A 19,296-nucleotide genomic window follows, 5' to 3' on the forward strand; every position below is an offset into this window, starting at 1 on the left:
ACAATATGTGCGCTTTAATTTTTTGCTTCCAAAGTCACAACATTAAATTTTGATAAGGTAACGTAACAATATATTTCAGTGATTTGCGATTTGAATATTTGTTACCTTCATCACCAGTCAGATGTGATGTGCAGTATTGAATACACAAATATTGAAGATGCCATCTAAAATAAAATTATAAGAATTATTTTAGATAGCGACAATACGCAAAGGCATGCCATCCTTAGGTTTCAAAACTAATTCAGGGATGGCTTTGCGTGGTCCACGTTTGCCCAAGTCGTAGGAAAATCGGAATCGACGAAGTAGGGTCGAAGTTAGCACTTTCTCTTCAAACATGGCGAATCTCTGACCTATATAGAATGGAAGCAACGAATATGAAAAATAAAAAAATAATAAATCATGTAACTAGGCTTTATTGAATTATTAGCCCTTAAGAAGTAGGAAAATTTCATTACCAATACAATTCCTTGATCCTGCGCTGAACGGAACGAATGCGAAAGCGTGTCTACCGACACTTTCATTCGTTAGGAAACGCTCGGGTTTGAACAAGTCAGGGTCAGGAAAAAAATATTCGTTCCGGTGAAGGGCGTAGATTTGCAAGTTGACGAAAGCCTCAGTTGGGATTTTATACCCTCCCAATTCAATTTCTTCAGTCATGTATCGTGAGAATACGGGAACGGGAGGATAGAGCCGGAGTGATTCTTTGATACAGCATTCGAGGTATTTTAATTTTGTTGTGTCTTCCATAGTGCAGGGACTATCGGAATCTCCAAACACCTCGTTCAGTTCTTCTTGCACTAGGGACTGTAATGAATAAACTACGCTAATAATTGTTGAATATGTAATTTGCTTAGTGGTTCAAAACCTGGTGCTTAGGATTGACGGCCATGCAGTAGAGAAACCATACAATGGCGGAAGCAGTTGTATCGTGTCCCTGTAACAAAGTTTAACCCAAGGTAAAAGGTTGCCTCCAATAATCAATATTTTATTAACACACCTCGAACATGAAAGTGTCCACTTCATTGCGGATGTCGAGGTCGCTTAGTTCAACTCCATTTTTGTTGGCTATAAGCATCAAATCTAGGAAGGCCCTACGTTTCTCTTATAACAAGTACATTTTTAGTTGTATAAAAAAAAAATTTCAAAATTTGTCAACCGGTTGCCTACTGGTTCCAGTGATTTCTTCATCTTTCGCCTCTTCCGACAAGTCTTCTTCAAGGGCAATTTCTACTTTCCTTTCGCGAATAACCTATGTTTTAATTAATGCAATTTATTAATTTTGATTTAATTTTAGCATAAGAAACAGTCCTGTGTCGGAATACTTTTGAAGTAAAATCGTGCATCTGCTTTAATATTTTCTTGTGTTCTCTTCCGCTTGGTGTCAAATGGTACAGCCAATCGGGAAACATACTTTTTCCAGACAAGAATCTCTCAACAACAATTTCTGAAATCCTGGTAAGAGCAAATAAAGTATTAAAACAAACAAGGTTAACCTTTAAAAAAAGGTTTAATACCTGTGAACGTTTCTAATATACTCCGAATCTTGTAGCTGAGCATTGACCGTAATGCCCATTGCAGCCTCTGTGAACAAAAACAAAAATTATTATTTAAAAAAAAAAGTTCCCGGTAATTATACGGTACGGTCCACGATTACTGGTAGCAATTAATACAACAGTTTGAGAATTACCACAAATGATGTCTAGTGTACATTTTTTTAAGAAAGGAAAGACATCAACGTCTTCCGCAAGTTCCCCATTATTTGAGTTCCCGGTGACTTTGGCTAATTGCTCACAAAGAATTTCAGCGTTTTTGTTAAAAACATCAAAGAAATTGTCAAGGATCTGGAAGTGAAATGCGGGTGTCAAAAGACGGCGGCTCCTCCTCCACTTGTCCCCTGCGGAATTGAATTGTTAACAATAGCCCAAACCTCTTGATTAGTACAAAATAATCGATAATTTTTAGGAGGTTTTACCTGATGCCAGCAATAGTCCGTCGCCAAGCCATGGTCTAAGGATACTGTAAGATTTTCCTTTGTCTATGAGCGTATGGCTCGTGAGGATTTTCTAAAAAAGAAAAAAAACATCTAGTATTCGAAACTGAGTTTCTTTAATTACATGTTGTTGTTTTTTACTTCAACAAAAACTGGTGACGAAATTTGAACAAACGGTCGAAATGCGAGCCAAACGCGGAAGATGCGACCGTACTGTTTCACCCATTTGCCTTGCACGGTTTGCATTACTTCTATAATAATAAGATGAAAAAGAGTTTCTCACGTACATTACATAACCAAGAAAATCAGCATAATATCGGGAAATCAACACGGTTATGTCCCATGTTATTCTTAGTGGTTTTCACCAACAATAGCCAGCAACGACGGATCAGCCACGTGGTTGTGCAAATAAAAGAAAATAGCTTATATTAACATACCGTCACCTTCCTTCGGCAAAGCTGTAATATTGCCCACTAGGAATTTCCTCCTCACTCCTGGAATGAGGTCAATCGTTTTCACGTACGCCGAATTTTCCCATCGATGATGAGCTAGGAAAAGCAGTGCAAGCAGAAGTAACAAAACCGAAACAAGAAAGACTCCTATCATGGTCGACAAAGTAATTGTTTCTTGGGTTGATCTCACAATGCAACCACATCAGTTCGAACTCGGTTTAGTCTCTAGGACGAAAAGAAACGTATTACGCAGTTCAACTGGAATAGACAAAAAAAAAAAGAAATACTGATAAGAACCATAATAGACCATATATTTTTAAAATTTTGATTATGAGGCCCCGATCACAAATAGACGCCTTATCCAACTCACCCACCCGTCCCCATGGTAGACTATAAATAAACCAATCAACAAACATGGTGTTTTGAATTAGAAACTGCATCTGTCATCTGTGTGGCTCACCCAATACTGCGTCGTTCAGGTTAAAAAACAAACATAAAAAAAACAGGATAAAATTGTCAGCTACCTGCGTTAGCAAGGCAAGGTACCCGAAGGGATGCTTTTTATTATTTTTTTTTTTTTCATAAAAAAAAAATTCAAATATTACATCTAACTTATCAAATAAAAAAAAATTATTACATTAAACGTACAAATAGTCTTTTCATTAAGGTTTAGTTTGAATTAAATTCCTAAGTCAGGCTGTTCCGCTCGGTCTGTCGTCCAGTGGTGTGCGTAAACATAAGAAAAAAAAATAGCTAACAAAAAACAAATTGCAGCTTACCGTTGATTCCTATTGGGCATTGCAATTATACTCCTGCTTCTTCTTCCGGCCGGCACATCAGGACTTTCGGAATGAAATTTTGATATTTTTTTTACCCGAAAGAGTTTTCTTCAACTCGCAAATGCGAGATTTTGATAAGGTAACGTAACAATATATTTCAGTGATTTGCGATTTGAATATTTGTTACCGTCATCACACGATCACCAGTCAGCTGTGATGTGCAATATTGAATTCACAAATATTAAGAGATTCTAAAATAAAATTTAAAAACTAATTTTAGATAGGGGCAATACGCAAAGGCATGCCATCCTTAGGTTTCAAAACTAATTCAGGGATGGCTTTGCGTGGTCCACGTTTGCCCAAGTCGTAGGAAAATCGGAATCGACGAAGTAGGGTCGAAGTTAGAACTTTCTCTTCAAACATAGCGAATCTCTGACCTATATGGAATGGAAGAAACGAATATGAAAAATCAAAAAAATAATAAATCCTGTAACTAGGCTTTATTGAATTATTGTCCTTTACGAAGTAGGAAAATTTTTATTACCAATACAATTCCTTGATCCTGCGCTGAATGGGACGAATGCGAAAGCGTGTCTACCAATGGCTTCATTCGTTTGGAAACGTTCGGGTTTGAACAAGTCAGGTTCAGGAAAATATTCTTCGTACCGGTGAAGGGCATAGATTTGCAAGTTGACGAAAGCCTCAGTTGGGATTTTATACCCTCCCAATTCAATTTCTTCAGTCATGTATCGTGAGAATACGGGAACGGGAGGATAGAGCCGGAGTGATTCTTTAATGCAACACTCGAGGTATTTTAATTTAGTTGTGTCTTCCATAGTGCAGGGACGATTGGAACCACCAAAAACCTCGTTCAGTTCTTCCTGCACTAGGGCCTGTAATCAATTAACATGGTTAATTATTTTTGAAAATGTCATTTGCTTGATGGTTTAAAACCTGGTGCTTAGGATTGATTGCCATGCAGTAGAGAAACCAAACAATGGCAGAAGCAGTTGTATCGTGTCCCTGTAACAAATTTCAACCCAAGGTAAATGATCGCATCAATTCATCGATATTTTATTGACATACCTCGAACATGAAAGTGTCCACTTCATTGCGGATGTCGAGGTCGCTTAGTTCAACTCCATTTTTGTTGGCTAGAAGCATCAAATCTAAAAAGGCCCTACGTTTCTCTTAAAACAAATACTGATTAGTTAGATCTTTACAACTTTTCAAAATTTATCAATGGATTGCCTACTGGTTCCGGTGATTTCCTCATCCTTCGCTTCTTCCGGCAAGTCCTCTTCAAGGGCAATTTCTACCTTCCTTTCGCGAATAACCTGTTTCAATCAATAAATATGCACATTAAAGAACAAGAAACAGTTCGATGTTCGGTGAATATACCTTTGAAGTAAAATCGTGCATTTGCTTTAATATTTTGTTTTGTTCTCTTCCGCTTTGTGTCAAATTGTACAGCCAATCAGGCAGCATACCTTTTCCAGACAAGAATCTCTCAATAACAATTTCGGAAATCCTGGTGAATGAATAAATTATTATAACAATCAATAGAACATTCAATAACTGTTTGATACCTGTGGACATTTCTAATATACTCCGAATCTTGTAGTTGAGCGTTGATCTGAATGCCCATTGCAGCCTCTGTGGAATATAAAACACAAAAATAACTTTTTCGGCAATCTTATTACGGTCCACGATTGATACAATTGATATGGCTGTTGTGGCAGTTTACTGTATAAGCTCCAGACTTACCGCAAATGATGTCTAGTGTACATTTTTTCAAGAAAGGAAAGACATCAACGTCTTCCTTAAATTCTCCCGAGGTTGAGGTTTTGTCGACTTTGGCTAATTGCTCACATAGAATTTCAGCGTTTTTGTTAAAAACATCAAAGAAATTGTCAAGGATCTGGAAGTGAAATGCGGGCGTCAAAAGACGACGGCTCCTCCTCCACTTGTCCCCTGCGGAATTTAAAGGTAAACAAAAACCCGAATCATTTGAATAGAATATTATAACTCGATAGTTTTTTGGAGGTTTTACCTGATGCCAGCAATAGTCCGTCGCCAAGCCATGGTCTAAGGATACTGTAAGATTTCCCCTTGTCTATGAGTGTATGACTCGTCAGGATTTTCTAAATATTTCCATTGATATTAATCATTCAAACATTATCTCTTTATTAAACGTGTTTTTTAACTTCAATTAAAACTGGTGACGAGATCTGAACAAACGGTCGAAATACAATCCAAGTACGTAAAATGCGACCATACTGTTTCACCCATTTGACTTGTGCGGTTTCCAAGACTTCTATAAACCAAGAGATAAGGAAAACAAGTTATATGGGCAGTACAGGGGATATTATTTGTCCATTTATACAATATCCAAGCAAAAATCAGCGTTTTATTGGCAACTCCACACCACAGTGTTCTTCCCCTTGTCATTCATGGCCAGAAACGACGGCTCAACCACGTGGTTGTGCAAATAAAATAAAATAGCTTTATCTTACCATCACTTTCCTTCGGCAAAGCTGTAATATTGCCCACTAGGAATTTCCTCCTCACTCCTGGAATGAGGTCAATCGTTTTCACGTACGCCGAATTTTCCCATCGATGATGAGCTAGGAAAAGCAGTGCAAGCAGAAGTAACAAAACTGAAACAAGAAAGACTCCTATCATGGTCGACAAAGTAATTGTTTCTTTTGTTGATTCAATGCAACAAAATCAGATCACACTCTGTAAAAAAAAAAAAATTTTTCACTCTGGGTTCACTCTTGAACGAAAAACAACGCAGTTTAACCGGAATGAACTGGAGAAGCATGTGGAGAAAGAACATGTTGTTTTCAATTAGATGCTGCCATCTATGTGTCGCGTGCGCTACTACGTCAGTGAAGTTTGAAATAGATCAAAATTTTAGACTTTAATGTTCACTGCTTCCGTTCATTTCACTCAATGACCTGTTTTAAATATCACAGCGATTCTTATCCGAGATAAAATTTTGATCATCAGACCCCGAAAAACTGAAAGTGTTTTTGGTATAAAGTAATATTTTAATTTCAGTTATAGGTTTATATCTAATAGACCAACACTTCAATCACCAGCCATTAACGATACAAGTTATTACAACCATAACTTTGTTACCGAGTCATGGATATTGGAAAAGTATCCAATGGTACAACCGCATTAAAAGTTCTAGAAACGGTTTTCACTAAGAGCACATTTCGCCATTAAGTTTCATCCCCACAAAAAAATAAATATCTACCTTACTGTAGATACGGGACAATTTGCAATGGCATGCCACCCATAGGTTTCAAAACTAAGTCAGCAATGCCTTTACGTGGTCCGAGCTTGTCTAAATCGTAGGAAAATTGGAATCGACGAAGTAGAGTCGAAGTTAGCACTTTCTCTTCAAACATAGCGAATCTCTGACCTACATGGGGTGGGGGGGGGAGGAAACAACCATACATAAATTTTGTTAACCAATGAAACTATAGTCGTAACTGAATATTCGCTTTGTAGAAATTGGAAAATTTCATTACCGATACAATTCCTTGATCCTGCACTGAATGGAACGAATGCGAACGCGTGTCTACCAATGGCTTCATTCGTTTGAAAACGTTCGGGATTGAACACTTCAGGTTCAGGAAAAAATTCTTCGTTACGGTGAAGGGCGTAGATTTGCAGGGAGACGAAACTGGCTTTTGGGATGTTATACCCTCCCAGTTCAAAGTCTTCACTGATGTACCGGCTGATTATGGGTACGGCAGGATAGAGCCGGAGTGACTCCTTGATGCAGCATTCGAGGTATTTTAATTTTGTTGTGTCTTCCATGGTGCAGGGACGATCAGAGTCTCCAAAAACCTCGTTCAGCTCTTCCTGCACAAGGGCCTATAATCAATAAACATGGTTAATAATTTTTGTAAATGTCATTTGTTTAATGATTCAAAACCTGGTGCTTAGGGTTGACGGCCATGCAGTAGAGAAACCAAATAATGGCAGAAGCAGTTGTATCGTGTCCCTGTAACAAATTTCAACCCAAGGTAAATGATCGCATCAATTAAAGAATATTTTATTAACATACCTCGAACATGAAAGTGTCCACTTCATTGCGGATGTCGAGGTCGCTTAGTTCAACTCCATTTTTGTTGGCTATAAGCATCAAATCTAGGAAAGCCCTACGTTTCTCTTATAACAAGTACATTTTTAGTTGTATCAAAAAAAATTTTCAAAATTTGTCAACCGGTTGCCTACTGGTTCCAGTGATTTCTTCATCTTTCGCCTCTTCCGGCAAGTCCTCTTCAAGGGCAATTTCTACTTTCCTTTCGCGAATAACCTGTTTTAATTCATGCAATTTATTAATTTTGATTTAATTTTAGCATAAGAAACAGTCCTGTGTCGGAATACTTTTGAAGTAAAACCGTGCATCTGCTTTAATATTTTCTTGTGTTCTCTTCCGCTTGGTGTCAAATGGTACAGCCAATCGGGAAACATACTTTTTCCAGACAAGAATCTTTCAATAACAATTTCTGATATTCTGGTAAGAGCGAATAAAGTATAAAAACAAACAGGGTTAACCTATAGAAAAAGGTTTGATACCTGTGAACGTTTCTAATATATTCCGAATCTTCTAGCTGAGCATTGACCGTAATGCCCATTGCAGCCTCTGTGACCAAAAACAAATAACCATTTTTTTTTTTAATGCACGGTAATCTTATTACGGTACGGTCCACGATTACTGGTAAGAAATTAATACGACAGTTTACTGTTAGCTCCGGACTTACCGCAAATGATGTCTAGTGTACATTTTTTCAAGAAAGGAAAGACATCAACGTCTTCCTTAAATTCTCCCGAGGTTGAGGTTTTGGTGACTTTGGCTAATTGTTCACATAGAATTTCAGCGTTTTTATTAAAAACGTCAAAGAAATTGTCAAGAATCTGGAAGTGAAATGCAGGTGTCAAAAGACGTCGGCTCCTCCTCCACTTGTCCCCTGCGGAATTTAAAGGTAAACAAAAACCCGAATCATTTGAATAGAATAATATAACTCGATAGTTTTTTGGAGGTTTTACCTGATGCCAGCAATAGCCCGTCGCCAAGCCATGGTCTAAGGATACTGTAAGATTTTCCTTTGTCTATCAGCGTATGACTCGTCAGGATTTTCTAAAAAAGAACTCTAGTACTCGAACCTTATTTTCTTTAATTATATGTTGTTGTTTTGTTTTACTTCAATAAAAACTGGAGACGAAATTTGAACAAACGGTCGGAATGCGAGCCAAATGCGGTAGATGCGACCATACTGTTTCACCCATTTGCCTTGCACGGTTTGCAGGACTTCTGTAATAATTAGATGAAAAAGAAAACGATACCGGCAGTATACTAACGGGGCTGTTTCTCGTACATTACACTACCAAGAAAATAAGCATAATATCGGGAAATCCACACGGTTTTGTCCCATGTTAATCTTTATGGTTGCCAGCTATCAGCCAGCAACGACTTCTCAGCCACGTGGTTGATGTGCGAATAAAAGAAAATAGATTGAACATACCGTCACTTTCCTTAGGCAAAGCAGTGACATTGCCCACGATGAATTTCCTTGTCACTCCGGGAATGAGGTCAATCGTTTTCACGTACGCCGAATTTTCCCATCTATGATGAGCTAGGAATAGCAGTGCAAGCAGAAGTAGCAAAACAGAAACAAGAAAGACTCCTATCATGGTCGATAAAGTAATATTGTTTCTCGGGAGTGATTCAACGTTAACTGCAATAATATCAGTTCGCACTCGATTAGAATAAAGAAATTGTTTCACTATAGAACGAAATAAGCAATGCAATTCGATTCAAGGAGAAGCAACACAAACCATGTATGGACGAACATTGTGTTTTGAATTCGAAACTGCCATCTGTGATCTGTGTAGCTAACTCATTAGGTCGGTCAGGTTTAAACGAATAAAAATTTAAAAAAACTTTCTTACACAGCACATTTTTTAGCGAAGTGAATAAAGACAAATAAAATCAAAAATCATTTTATCCATATTTAAACGTTAAATCTTCACTGCTTCCGTTCGTTTTAGTCACTCATTTCTTGACTTAATTCCAACATCACAGCGTGCGTTTTCAGTCAGTCAGTGTTTAATTTTTTTTTTTATATAAAGTAATACTTGGGGTATATCGTAAATATGCAAATGGAATATCAACAAAAAGTAAGCCAAACTTTATTGTAGATATGAGGCAATTTGCAATGGCATGCCATCTCTAGGTTTCAGAACCAAGTCAGCGTTGGCTTTGGGCGGTCCGTGCTTGGCAATGTCATAGGAAAATTTAAATCGGCGGAGTAGAGACGAAGCCAAGACTTTCTCCTCAAACATGGCGAACCTCTGACCTAAAAAGTTGTAAAAACCACCAGTAATAATATTGCTCCGTCATTTGTAGGGTTGCGTATTTTAATACCAATACAATTCCTTGATCCTGCGCTGAAAGGAAGGAACGAGAACGCGTGTCTACCGATACTTTCATTCGTCTGGAAACGATCGGGATTAAAAACGTCCGGTTCAGGAAAATAATCTTCGTTTCGATGAAGGGCGTAGATTTCAATGACAACGGAAGCCCCAACTGGGATTTTATAGCCTCCCAGTTCAAAGTCTTCACTGATGTACCGGCTGATTATGGGCACGGCAGGATAGAGCCGGAGTGATTCTTTGATGCAGCATTCGAGATATTTTAATTTAGTTGTGTCCTCTATGGTGCAGGGACGATCGGAACCTCCAAAAACCTCGTTCAGCTCTTCCTGCACAAGGGCCTATAATCAATAAACATGGTTAATTATTTTTGCAAATGTCATTTGTTTAATGATTCAAAACCTGGTGCTTAGGGTTGATGGCCATGCAGTAGAGAAACCAAACAAGAGCGGATGCGGTTGTATCGTGTCCCTGTAACAAATTTCAACTCAAGGTGAGTAATTAATTGCGTTCAAACAATGTAAATTTTACCAACACACCTCGAACATGAAAGTGTCCACTTCATTACGGATCTCGAGGTCACTTAGTTCAACTCCATTTTTGTTGGCTAGAAGCATCAAATCTAGGAAGGCCCTACGTTTCTCTTGAAGCCAAAATAATGTTTTAAATTACTTTCTAGCAATTTCAATCGATTACCTTACTGGATCTATTCGAAACCTCACTGGTGTCCTCTTCCGGCAATATTTCGTCTTCAAGAGCGATTTCCACTTTCCTTTCGCGAATAACCTATTTTTCAACCATCAAAATTTCACAGAGTTATTGTGGTGTTCTAGCACAGGCCTTGAAATATAATAAGTAGCTATAAAATTATACGTTGAAAGAACCTTAGAAGTGAAATCGTGGATCTGCTTTAATATCTTCTTATGTTCTCTTCCGCTTGTCGTGCATTCGTACATCCAGTCAGGCATAAAATGCCCAAACGAGAAGAACCTTTCCACAACAATTTCTGATATCCTTTAAAATGCAGGATAAAACGGGATTATTGGCACAGCTGAAAGCAGCATTGAATTTGATTGAACATTTTGAATACACCTTTGGACGTTTCTAATATATTCTGAATCTTCCAGCTGAGCGTTGACCTGAATGCCCATGGCAGCCTCTGATCGTGAAAAATAAGTATAACAACGTTTAAATTAGCCAATGTTATTCCCGACATCCAGTGGACCACAGATCTATAGCGTACGACAAATTATTTCGTCATAAACTTACCGCAGATGATGTCGAGGGCACACCTTTTCAAATAGGGGAACACGTCAATATCTTCAACAGAATCGCCTTTGATTGAGGTGTTGGCTTTAATTAATTGCTCGCAAAGAATGTCAGCGTTTTTATTGAAAACGTCAAAGAAATTGTCAAGAATCTGGAAGTGAAAGGCAGGTGTCAATAGACGACGATTCTTTTTCCATTTGTTTCCTGCGAATTCAATTTAAAAATAAAAAAGTTAGTCTGATAGAAGTTTACCTGTCTTATTAGGTTCTACCTGACGCTAGCAAGAGTCCTTCACCGAGCCACGGTGTCAGAATACTATACGCGTCTTTTTTATCTATGAACGTATTGCTTGTCATCATTTTCTAATGAAGTAATCCTTTCTTAATTACTTGAATATACTAATTTTTATTGAATAAACCTCAATTAAAACTGCCGAAGAAGTCATGACAAACGGTCGCAATCCGAGCCAAACGCGGAAAATTTTTCCATATTGTTTTACCCATTTGCTGTGTATGGTTTGCAAGATTTCTGAAATTTCATTAAATAAAAGAAATAACACATAAATTCCTTGTTATACTCACAGATTAATCATTTCGACGACATGTTATTTTTCCGTCTATTTTTCCCCGGATCTGTTATTAGAGCGGAATTTCTACACGACTAACGACAAACTTAATTTGATACCGTTAGTTTCCTTTGGTAAAGCCAAGGCATTCCCCACAAAGAACTGTTTTGGGGGTCCTGGAATAAGGTCAATTGTTTTCACGTACGAAGAATTCTCCCACTTGCGATAAACGAAGAATAGTAGCGTCAATACAAGTAGCAAAACAGAAATAAGATAGGCTGCTATCATGACGAATGAGGTAATTGTTTCTTCGATGCAAAGATATCTGTTTGCACTCGCTTGGTTTACTCACTAGGAACAACTAATTCACGAACGCCAACATGGAGAACAGAACCAAAACACAGCAGTTTCTTAACTGACTCTCTTCACATGACTGGAGAAAACACAACAGCAGAATTTGATGGTGCCATCTGTGTGGCTCACATATTACTCCGTAGGTTGTGTAATAATTTGAAACTTGATTTCTTATAGTACAGAAGGATAGTATGAATGGAGATATCAAAAGTTTTTTCATTGCGCATATTTAAGTCTCCTTTTTCTTCCGGTCGCTCCAAAAATAGTTGGTGAAGTTTGACGTTATATCCTTTCACTGGATAGAAAGGGAATAGATAACGAATTGACAGATTTAATTTTTTCGTTTCCAAATTTATTAACCAACGAATTTACTTATGTAATCTTAATTCCGTACTACAGTAGTTATTTTTAGACAATTTAATGGTTACATAACCAGTGAATGGTACGTGGGCTGTGGAGTACGTTGGAAAACGTGCGAAAGCTGTGTCAACTAATCTGTGCACTTATTGACTGTCAATGAAAAATATGGCAATCCTAACTACGAATGTGTTATGACTAACCGCTATTTTTAGTTAAATCAAAGTTGGTTAATCTAGGTCCAGAGGGGGTTCACATCTGATCAAATAATATGCCACTCTGGGTAGCACAATAGCAGGATCCGTAAATAAATAACCGGGAGCAGATGTTTCACATCCGGATTGAAAATGTCCCCACCTTGTTTTGCAGTCCGACTGGATACCCCCTAACCGAACTAACGTCTGGCCCTAACGAATAATAACCGACTGGTTATTATTTGTGCCAAAGTTCAATAGAAAATAGGCTACTGAGGCAGTAATACCCCTCTCCCCCCCTTTGGTTCATCTTTTGGCTGAACCTTGTTGGGTTCGTTATTTATACTGACAAATTCAGGACCTAAACCGTCAAACGACAACCGTCCGTGCTACACATCAGACGGGCACTACCCAGTCAGCTTACCTATAGAGTCATCTTGAACAAGAAGACTTGAAAATAGTGATTTTCGCAATGAATAAATCGCTTTTTATTCAATTCGGTTTTCTTGTTTTACTTCTGGGGACAACTGAAGCCTCCATCGAGGTATTTATTACGTGGTAGTTAGATAATTCTATTTGACCTAACTCGCCGTTAATTAATTGTAATTTTTATGTTGTATTAGGCTAGCATAAATTCAAATGACATGATAAATGGGTCTATCTCAAGTAGGTCAAACTGGACAGTTGTTTGCTGATTAAACCGCTGATATTTATAATTTTTCGCTATTATGTACACGTAGATGAATCTACCATTTGCTACGACGAATTGGGTTGTATTAATAACTTCTATTTCGCTGATCCATTGCTATGGCCAATCGACTTGTTGCCTGAATCAAGGACTAAGATTAATACGTATTTCACGCTCTACACAAGAGACATGCTGCCTAACATACCACCAGTAACAATAATTTGTTCCTTAATTATTAGAGCTATTTCTCAGTTAATCCTCTTATAACAGTCACCTTTAATTCGAATATCTGGACAAGATCCAAATGGAATGAGTAAAGTGACATTCAAAGCAACTCGTCCAACAAAGTTTTACATCCACGGCTGGCGTGCAACCGGATACGAAGGCCGTGTTCTTGTAAGTTTCATTTTATTTTTGGTCTGAATTGATTAAAAACTAAAAATCGAAAATTATCTTTCATAGACTTTAATCAAACGATTATTGGCAAATGGAGATTTCAACGTGATCGTCGTTCATTGGGGTGGAGGTTCATCCGTCGAATATAATCAAGCTCATGCCAACATTCGTCTCGTTGGTCTGGAAATTGCTTTCCTTGTCAACACTATGGTGGTAAGTTATTTTGCGCTAAACACTTTGTTTATTATTTTGAATATTACGTCATTTTTATCGAATAAGGCCAAACTTGGCGCCAAAGCATCAGACATGCATTTGATTGGACACAGCCTTGGAGCACATACAGCGGGTTATGCCGGGGAAAAGATTCCAAACCTTGGTCAAATCACAGGTTTGTTACTTGTTACTTTTAAAAGGAAATTTTTAATTCATTTGGGAAAATATTTTAAATTTCATTCATTTTGTAGGTTTAGACCCTGCCGGACCATTTTTCCGTACAGTGCCAACCTATGCTCGCTTAGATCCTAGTGACGCCCAATTTGTTGACGTTATCCACACTGATGGGGGGATCCTAGGTGATTATTTTCTGGCTCTTTTACATGTAACTTAATAAGTAATTATTTCTTTCGCGCGAAGGTGCTGGTGTATTGGAACCTCTGGGGCATGTGGACTTTTACGCTAACGGGGGAATGCGTCAGCCCGGTTGTGAGCCTTCCAACTGGGATTCCATCTTAAGTGATCCTTTAGCGATTCCATCAGATGTCATCGCTTGCGATCACACTCGAGCCGTTCACATCTACAGCGAATCGCTTCTCTCCAGCAGCTGCAAAACCATCGGATACGAATGTTCTGACTATGACTCATTCAACAAAGTAACGGTGACAACATGTTTCAAATTTACCGTCATTAATGTAATCAATCTTATCATCCGAAAAGGGCAAGTGCACGACCTGTGGCTCGGACAACACGCATTGCGCACCGTTTGGCTTACAAGCCACAAGTTTCCCGACACGCAGCCGAACAAACGTCAAACTTTACTTCAACACTGGCGAAAGTTTCCCATACTGCAGTAAATACCGGCCGAAAATGTTTAACTCACTTAACTCTCAAGACCTTTCTTTATTATTTGGTCATTTCCAGGATCGCATTATGCAGTTAGTGTTGATTTGGCAAAGCCGTCCGATGCTAAATTGACAGTTAACGGAAACCTGGGATTAACAGTTAGCGGAGCCAATGGCGCCTTACCATTTGTCCAACTGTAATATATAATTTTCCAGAAACTCAAACACAAATGAATGTTTTTATTTCTTGTTATCCAGGGCGATCCAGAATTTGCAACAAGGACTGATTCATCAGTTTCTCTTTATTGTCCCTCCAACAGCCAACGCGATTGCAGTTAACACAATCAATGCTTATTGGACTTATGTTGTGGCGGATTTGTTGGATTGCGTTTTGGGGTTGTGCAACAAGAAGCTGTACGTCAACAGCATCACCATTTCAGCGCTAAACAGCCACCCTGAATCGTAATGAAAAATTTAAAAATACTATAAAGTCAATTTGTTTCGATAAATCTGTTTATTATTCATCATAGAAATAGGATCGCCAACACTTTCAAGAATTGTCCTCTGTTTGGACCTGGTGTCATCTCTTCCGGATTTACTTTGGATTTTTCTGTCAACAACAAGTGTCCGTGAATATTCCAGATAAATTAACTGTCAAATTTCGGACTCGGCGAACTTGAACGTATTTTATTGACCAGCTAGTAGTTTATTCATACAATTCCTTAATTAGTGTATGGTGTCCTATTTTACACTTCAGTTCAAGCTTCATTTAACTTTTTATGGAAATACATAAGCTAATTTGCATACCGTGAAACTGATTAGACGTAAGAATGCTGAATACAAAAGAATCCCATGCGGAATTCAGTAAATAAACATACACGGGTAGAATGTAGTGATCAGCACAGTAGCACACACTTCAATCAAATGAATGAAAAGAATGATTGGCTGGCGAGTTCTGAATTTTTCTGCTCTCCGTGGGGTAAAATGGATATTATGACGTGGAATCTTGTGAATACAAAAAATGATATAATTTAATCAACCCAATCAGCTCAATTCTACGAACGATAAGAATAATTTGAAAGGGGGAAATTAAGAAAGAAACGAATCAATTTGAAACACCTGATTTATTCTCTTATTTTTAGTTAATTCATTAAGTCGTCAAGTTATAGTTTATACTTAGATTTCACTTCGGCTGTGTCTATAGGGAGGGGTTTAAATAATAGGAAACGAATGCTACGCAATAGGGGTTTCTAATCTCTTTCTCTTAAGCTCTTTTTTTCTTTTTCTCTTTAGGGAACAGTGTGATGCAGTAATAGAGAGGCAGGGTGAGAATGGCACGTGTTACATCATTATCAAGTAGGTATTACAATGGCCGCAAGGCTTAAGGTGTAAATCCGGAAAAGAACAAAATGTCTAAAAAACGTTTCAAATGCCATGGACAACGATGTGTAAGGGAAACCTTGAATTCATTTTACGTCTGTAATTCTGTATACATTCATTTTAAAAAATAAGAATTTGTTTAATTTTACTCCAACTCGAAACTTACTTTATACTTCAGCAAGCTTTGGGTGGTATTGCTAAAACACTTGTGTTCGTTAAAGTTTCAACTAAAGACAATTGCACTGATCGTTAGTTCTATGCGATTCTCAAAACGAACTGGCGTGGAAATTCCCCATCCAATGCTCTTTTTGAGGTCGTATGAATTCATGTTTGAATCACACTAATTCCCTTTGCGCTGTTTTTTTTTTTCTCCATTAAAACTCCCAAGTACTGTACGATTTGGCCGTACTCTGCCAAAAGCTACTCAACCGCAACTGACGTGTCCCTAGTATTCTGTAGCCCCGACTTACTACACCGAGGCTGCTCCCATCAGACAGATGTTTCTTAATATTACTCCACCAAGTCTCGGGGGTACTACACCGGCAGCAAGTCCCCGGAGTACTGATGCTTACCACACCACTAAAGCCAACGAGTATAAACCCCAACTTGCGCTGTTAAGATTCGGTGGCAATCTGTTTATATTAGCTAATTATTGCCCTTATTGGATGAATGGACTGTAGTTTCTTTTTGAAAATAAAATTATAAGAATATATTAGCTTATTACGTTGTTATCTGGTGACACATTTATGTTTTCAAAGAATTATCATTTGCCGTGGTATTTCACCAGAGCTGGATTTAGTTGGCATAAAAAATGATTCACGCTAGCGTCTAGCCTATTTCAACGCTCTTGAACGTAGTTCTTTCACCACAAGGAGCTATAAATTGTGCTATATCGAGTAAAATTTCGGAATTTTTCTTAAACCAAACACAATTTAAATGAATTGAACATTCACCAACCTCAATTTTAAGAACTTTCACTTCACGGTTTGTTGAAGAGACTTCGAAATAAGGATATCCTTTGATAACTTCTTTAGAGCGAATAGCTCAAATTGGTGTTTCCTGCCTGAGATCACCTTCCCTATCTATCACTAAGCTAACAAGCGTTTTCGAATCACACTCGGTACGCCAAGTTCAGTTGCGTTCCTAAAAACTCATTTTGGTAGCCCACACTGTTACACAATCAAACAACTAATTTCAAGCGCACAAATTGTATTACTGATCACAAGAACAGATACAATCACGAGGCTCAAATCAAGTGAACAGGGGGCGAATATTCTACTCGTCATCCTCTTCACCACCATCTCCGCCATCCGTGCCCTTCTTCAAGTTCTTCCTCTTGACACGACCAGCACGGCCGCCACCGAATGGCGAGCGCAGGGCGAAATCGATGTGCTTCTGCGAATCCAAACGGACGATAAAGCTGGGGATGTTCACCAACTGCTTGCGAACACTGCAAATGCAAAGAATATAGAATAAATAAACGAACGTTAAGGGAAATTCAGACAGAGGAAAGGATCGAGTCAAATTTGCCCACCGAGCTGAAAGTGTCTACCCAGAACTAGACATCAGGCGTGCAGTGTTGCAAGCAACAACTCCAGTGGCCTTTGAGAAATATTTCTCCCGTCTGTCAATATGTGTGCAGACTAATCCACTTCATGTCACTGCGCAGTGGAACAAAATCGAACCACAAACGTGGGGATTCATGGGCGTAGACTGTTGCGAGCAACAGCCTAGTGGCCAAAAAGACACGTCTCGTTAGAACACCGTCAAGGAGAATCTTCACCTCGGTGACGTGTTAGGCAACTCGTTTTAAATTGGGGGAATGCTGTTAGCACACGAGTGAATACCGGATGTGTCGCTGGCGGATGAGAACGCGGGCGTGGTGAATCGATTTAGCCAAACCCAATTTGAAAACTTGGGTCTGCAGGCGACGCTCCAAAAAGTCTTCAACCTTCAAGCTGAGCACGTAATCGAGCTTCATGCGTCCCTCTTCCAATACACCAATGCGGACCAACCGACGGAGGAGGGCGTTACCTTTGAACATAAAAGAGATTCATGATTATTCCTGCAGTTAAAATATATGAGAAACAATAACAACTGCATCACTAATTCATTCAGTTATAGCTCATGTTAGGCTTGACATCAGGTCTCAGCCAAGAAGTGTCAGATAATGTGCATCATGCAAATTAGTTCTATTTCAACAACACTACCATGCTCAATCTGCATGCTTGAATTATTACATAGAGATGTTATTTACCTTCAAACAGACGTTTGCCATCCTTCTCGTCAAGAGTGAGCAACTCTCTGGCAGCTTTACGGATCTTGGCCAAAGTGTACTTGACCCTCCAGACTTCCCTCTTGTTACGCAGACCATATTCACCAATCAACTTGAGCTCTTGATCCAAACGAGCCTTTTCGAAGGGGCGGCGAGGTGCCACGCACACCTTCCGCTGGACCAAGGGAGCACGATGGTTCACCATTTTTACTCTTCAGCCTGCAGAAAAAACACATTTTCATTAGTCTAAGGAAATATAACAGAAACCCATCAATCAGCTAAGAACATTGATATTGTCGCCTAGTCACGAATCAGGTCAATCTACATCAAGATTCCTGGGATTAAAACTGGCAATTACTTTAGCCTCATTCCAACAACAATCTCTATTTGATCAAGAGTAGTTGTCAAGTAGAACGGAGGCATGAACCGATCATCGGTATCGAATCTATTGGAATCTTACACATCCTTTCAATTTGGTGAAAGAAATCAATACTACTGTAAATGACCAAACTCGGGCAATTTTAATCCATACGAAAAGATTCAAAATAATTCCGAATAATTGTGAAATTCATTAAATATCGAAAACACTTACCAGCACAACTGCAACTTCCAGCAGGCGAGAGCGAATGGAAGACCGAAAGTAATGACTACTAAGTTTTATAAATTATGGAAGCCTTGTCTGACTAAATACGCTAGTGCGCGCGAAAATGCAGGCGACTGGCGGCCGGCAGGCGCATTCTTATTAGCCCAATACAAAAACAAAAAGAAAATAAACTTCCAAAAACTAAACAATACATAATAATTAGTAACAATAAAAAAATATAATGTTTTAGGAAACAAAATAGCAAGAGAAACAAGCCAAACAAATCAAAACAATCAAATTTCCCAACACACCCGTCATGGCGCTTATCGTAAGCGTCAAAACTGAGAACAAAAGCTCTGTTGCAATTTTGCTCTAAATTGATGTAGCTCAGCGACTAGTGAAATAAAATATTTTTAAAGACTTCAAAATTAATCAGGCATCCAAATCTGACTGCTTATCTACGAAATTATATGCACGGTTTTCTTCGATAACAATCG

General features: G+C 38.5%; 5 protein-coding genes across 10 annotated transcripts in view; 2 read left to right on the forward strand and 3 right to left on the reverse strand.

Moving 5' to 3' along the window:
• LOC124315275 (cytochrome P450 3A2-like) overlaps positions 1-19,296 on the forward strand; it is a 317,765-nt gene that overhangs the window by 34,218 nt on the left and 264,251 nt on the right. The gene's annotated exons all lie outside the window — the stretch shown is intronic.
• LOC124315274 (cytochrome P450 4C1-like) lies at positions 96-9,100 on the reverse strand. 5 transcript variants are annotated; one of them, XM_046780840.1, is made up of 11 exons: positions 8,771-9,093; positions 8,450-8,559; positions 5,275-5,365; positions 4,989-5,195; positions 4,811-4,877; positions 4,623-4,752; positions 1,168-1,249; positions 998-1,101; positions 866-934; positions 456-804; positions 96-350 (listed from the first exon to the last, which is right to left on the reverse strand). In XM_046780840.1, exons 1-11 carry the CDS (start codon positions 8,937-8,939, stop codon positions 190-192), a joined length of 1,539 nt encoding a protein of 512 aa, XP_046636796.1. In that variant the 5' UTR covers positions 8,940-9,093; the 3' UTR covers positions 96-189. The 5 variants fall into 5 exon arrangements, with proteins under 5 accessions (XP_046636796.1, XP_046636795.1, XP_046636793.1 ...); XM_046780839.1 differs by lacking the exons at positions 456-804; positions 866-934; positions 998-1,101; positions 1,168-1,249 and adding exons at positions 3,766-4,114; positions 4,176-4,244; positions 4,308-4,411; positions 4,477-4,558 and having other exon boundaries at positions 118-350; positions 8,771-9,087; XM_046780837.1 differs by lacking the exons at positions 866-934; positions 998-1,101; positions 1,168-1,249 and adding exons at positions 4,176-4,244; positions 4,308-4,411; positions 4,477-4,558 and having other exon boundaries at positions 124-350; positions 8,771-9,086.
• Positions 9,233-11,949, reverse strand: LOC124315273 (cytochrome P450 4C1-like). 2 transcript variants are annotated; one of them, XM_046780833.1, is made up of 11 exons: positions 11,634-11,949; positions 11,368-11,477; positions 11,221-11,311; positions 10,950-11,153; positions 10,773-10,839; positions 10,565-10,694; positions 10,382-10,466; positions 10,220-10,323; positions 10,083-10,151; positions 9,673-10,021; positions 9,233-9,604 (listed from the first exon to the last, which is right to left on the reverse strand). In XM_046780833.1, exons 1-11 carry the CDS (start codon positions 11,800-11,802, stop codon positions 9,438-9,440), a joined length of 1,545 nt encoding a protein of 514 aa, XP_046636789.1. In that variant the 5' UTR covers positions 11,803-11,949; the 3' UTR covers positions 9,233-9,437. The 2 variants fall into 2 exon arrangements, with proteins under 2 accessions (XP_046636789.1, XP_046636790.1); XM_046780834.1 differs by having other exon boundaries at positions 9,401-9,599.
• LOC124315266 (pancreatic lipase-related protein 2-like) lies at positions 12,761-15,471 on the forward strand. The gene is made up of 12 exons (XM_046780823.1): positions 12,761-12,963; positions 13,043-13,085; positions 13,160-13,317; positions 13,378-13,503; positions 13,570-13,716; positions 13,783-13,891; positions 13,968-14,075; positions 14,137-14,372; positions 14,437-14,569; positions 14,641-14,758; positions 14,820-15,023; positions 15,092-15,471. Exons 1-12 carry the CDS (start codon positions 12,892-12,894, stop codon positions 15,192-15,194), a joined length of 1,557 nt encoding a protein of 518 aa, XP_046636779.1. The 5' UTR covers positions 12,761-12,891; the 3' UTR covers positions 15,195-15,471.
• On the reverse strand, positions 17,134-18,926 carry LOC124315616 (40S ribosomal protein S9-like). Its single transcript, XM_046781402.1, has 4 exons — positions 18,809-18,926; positions 18,199-18,435; positions 17,789-17,975; positions 17,134-17,391 (listed from the first exon to the last, which is right to left on the reverse strand). The coding sequence occupies exons 2-4, from the start codon at positions 18,419-18,421 to the stop codon at positions 17,217-17,219; spliced, it is 585 nt and encodes a 194-aa protein (XP_046637358.1). The 5' UTR covers positions 18,422-18,435; positions 18,809-18,926; the 3' UTR covers positions 17,134-17,216.

The sequence above is a fragment of the Daphnia pulicaria genome, chromosome 11 (assembly GCF_021234035.1).
Source record: "Daphnia pulicaria isolate SC F1-1A chromosome 11, SC_F0-13Bv2, whole genome shotgun sequence".
Taxonomy (NCBI): Eukaryota; Metazoa; Arthropoda; class Branchiopoda; order Diplostraca; family Daphniidae; genus Daphnia; species Daphnia pulicaria.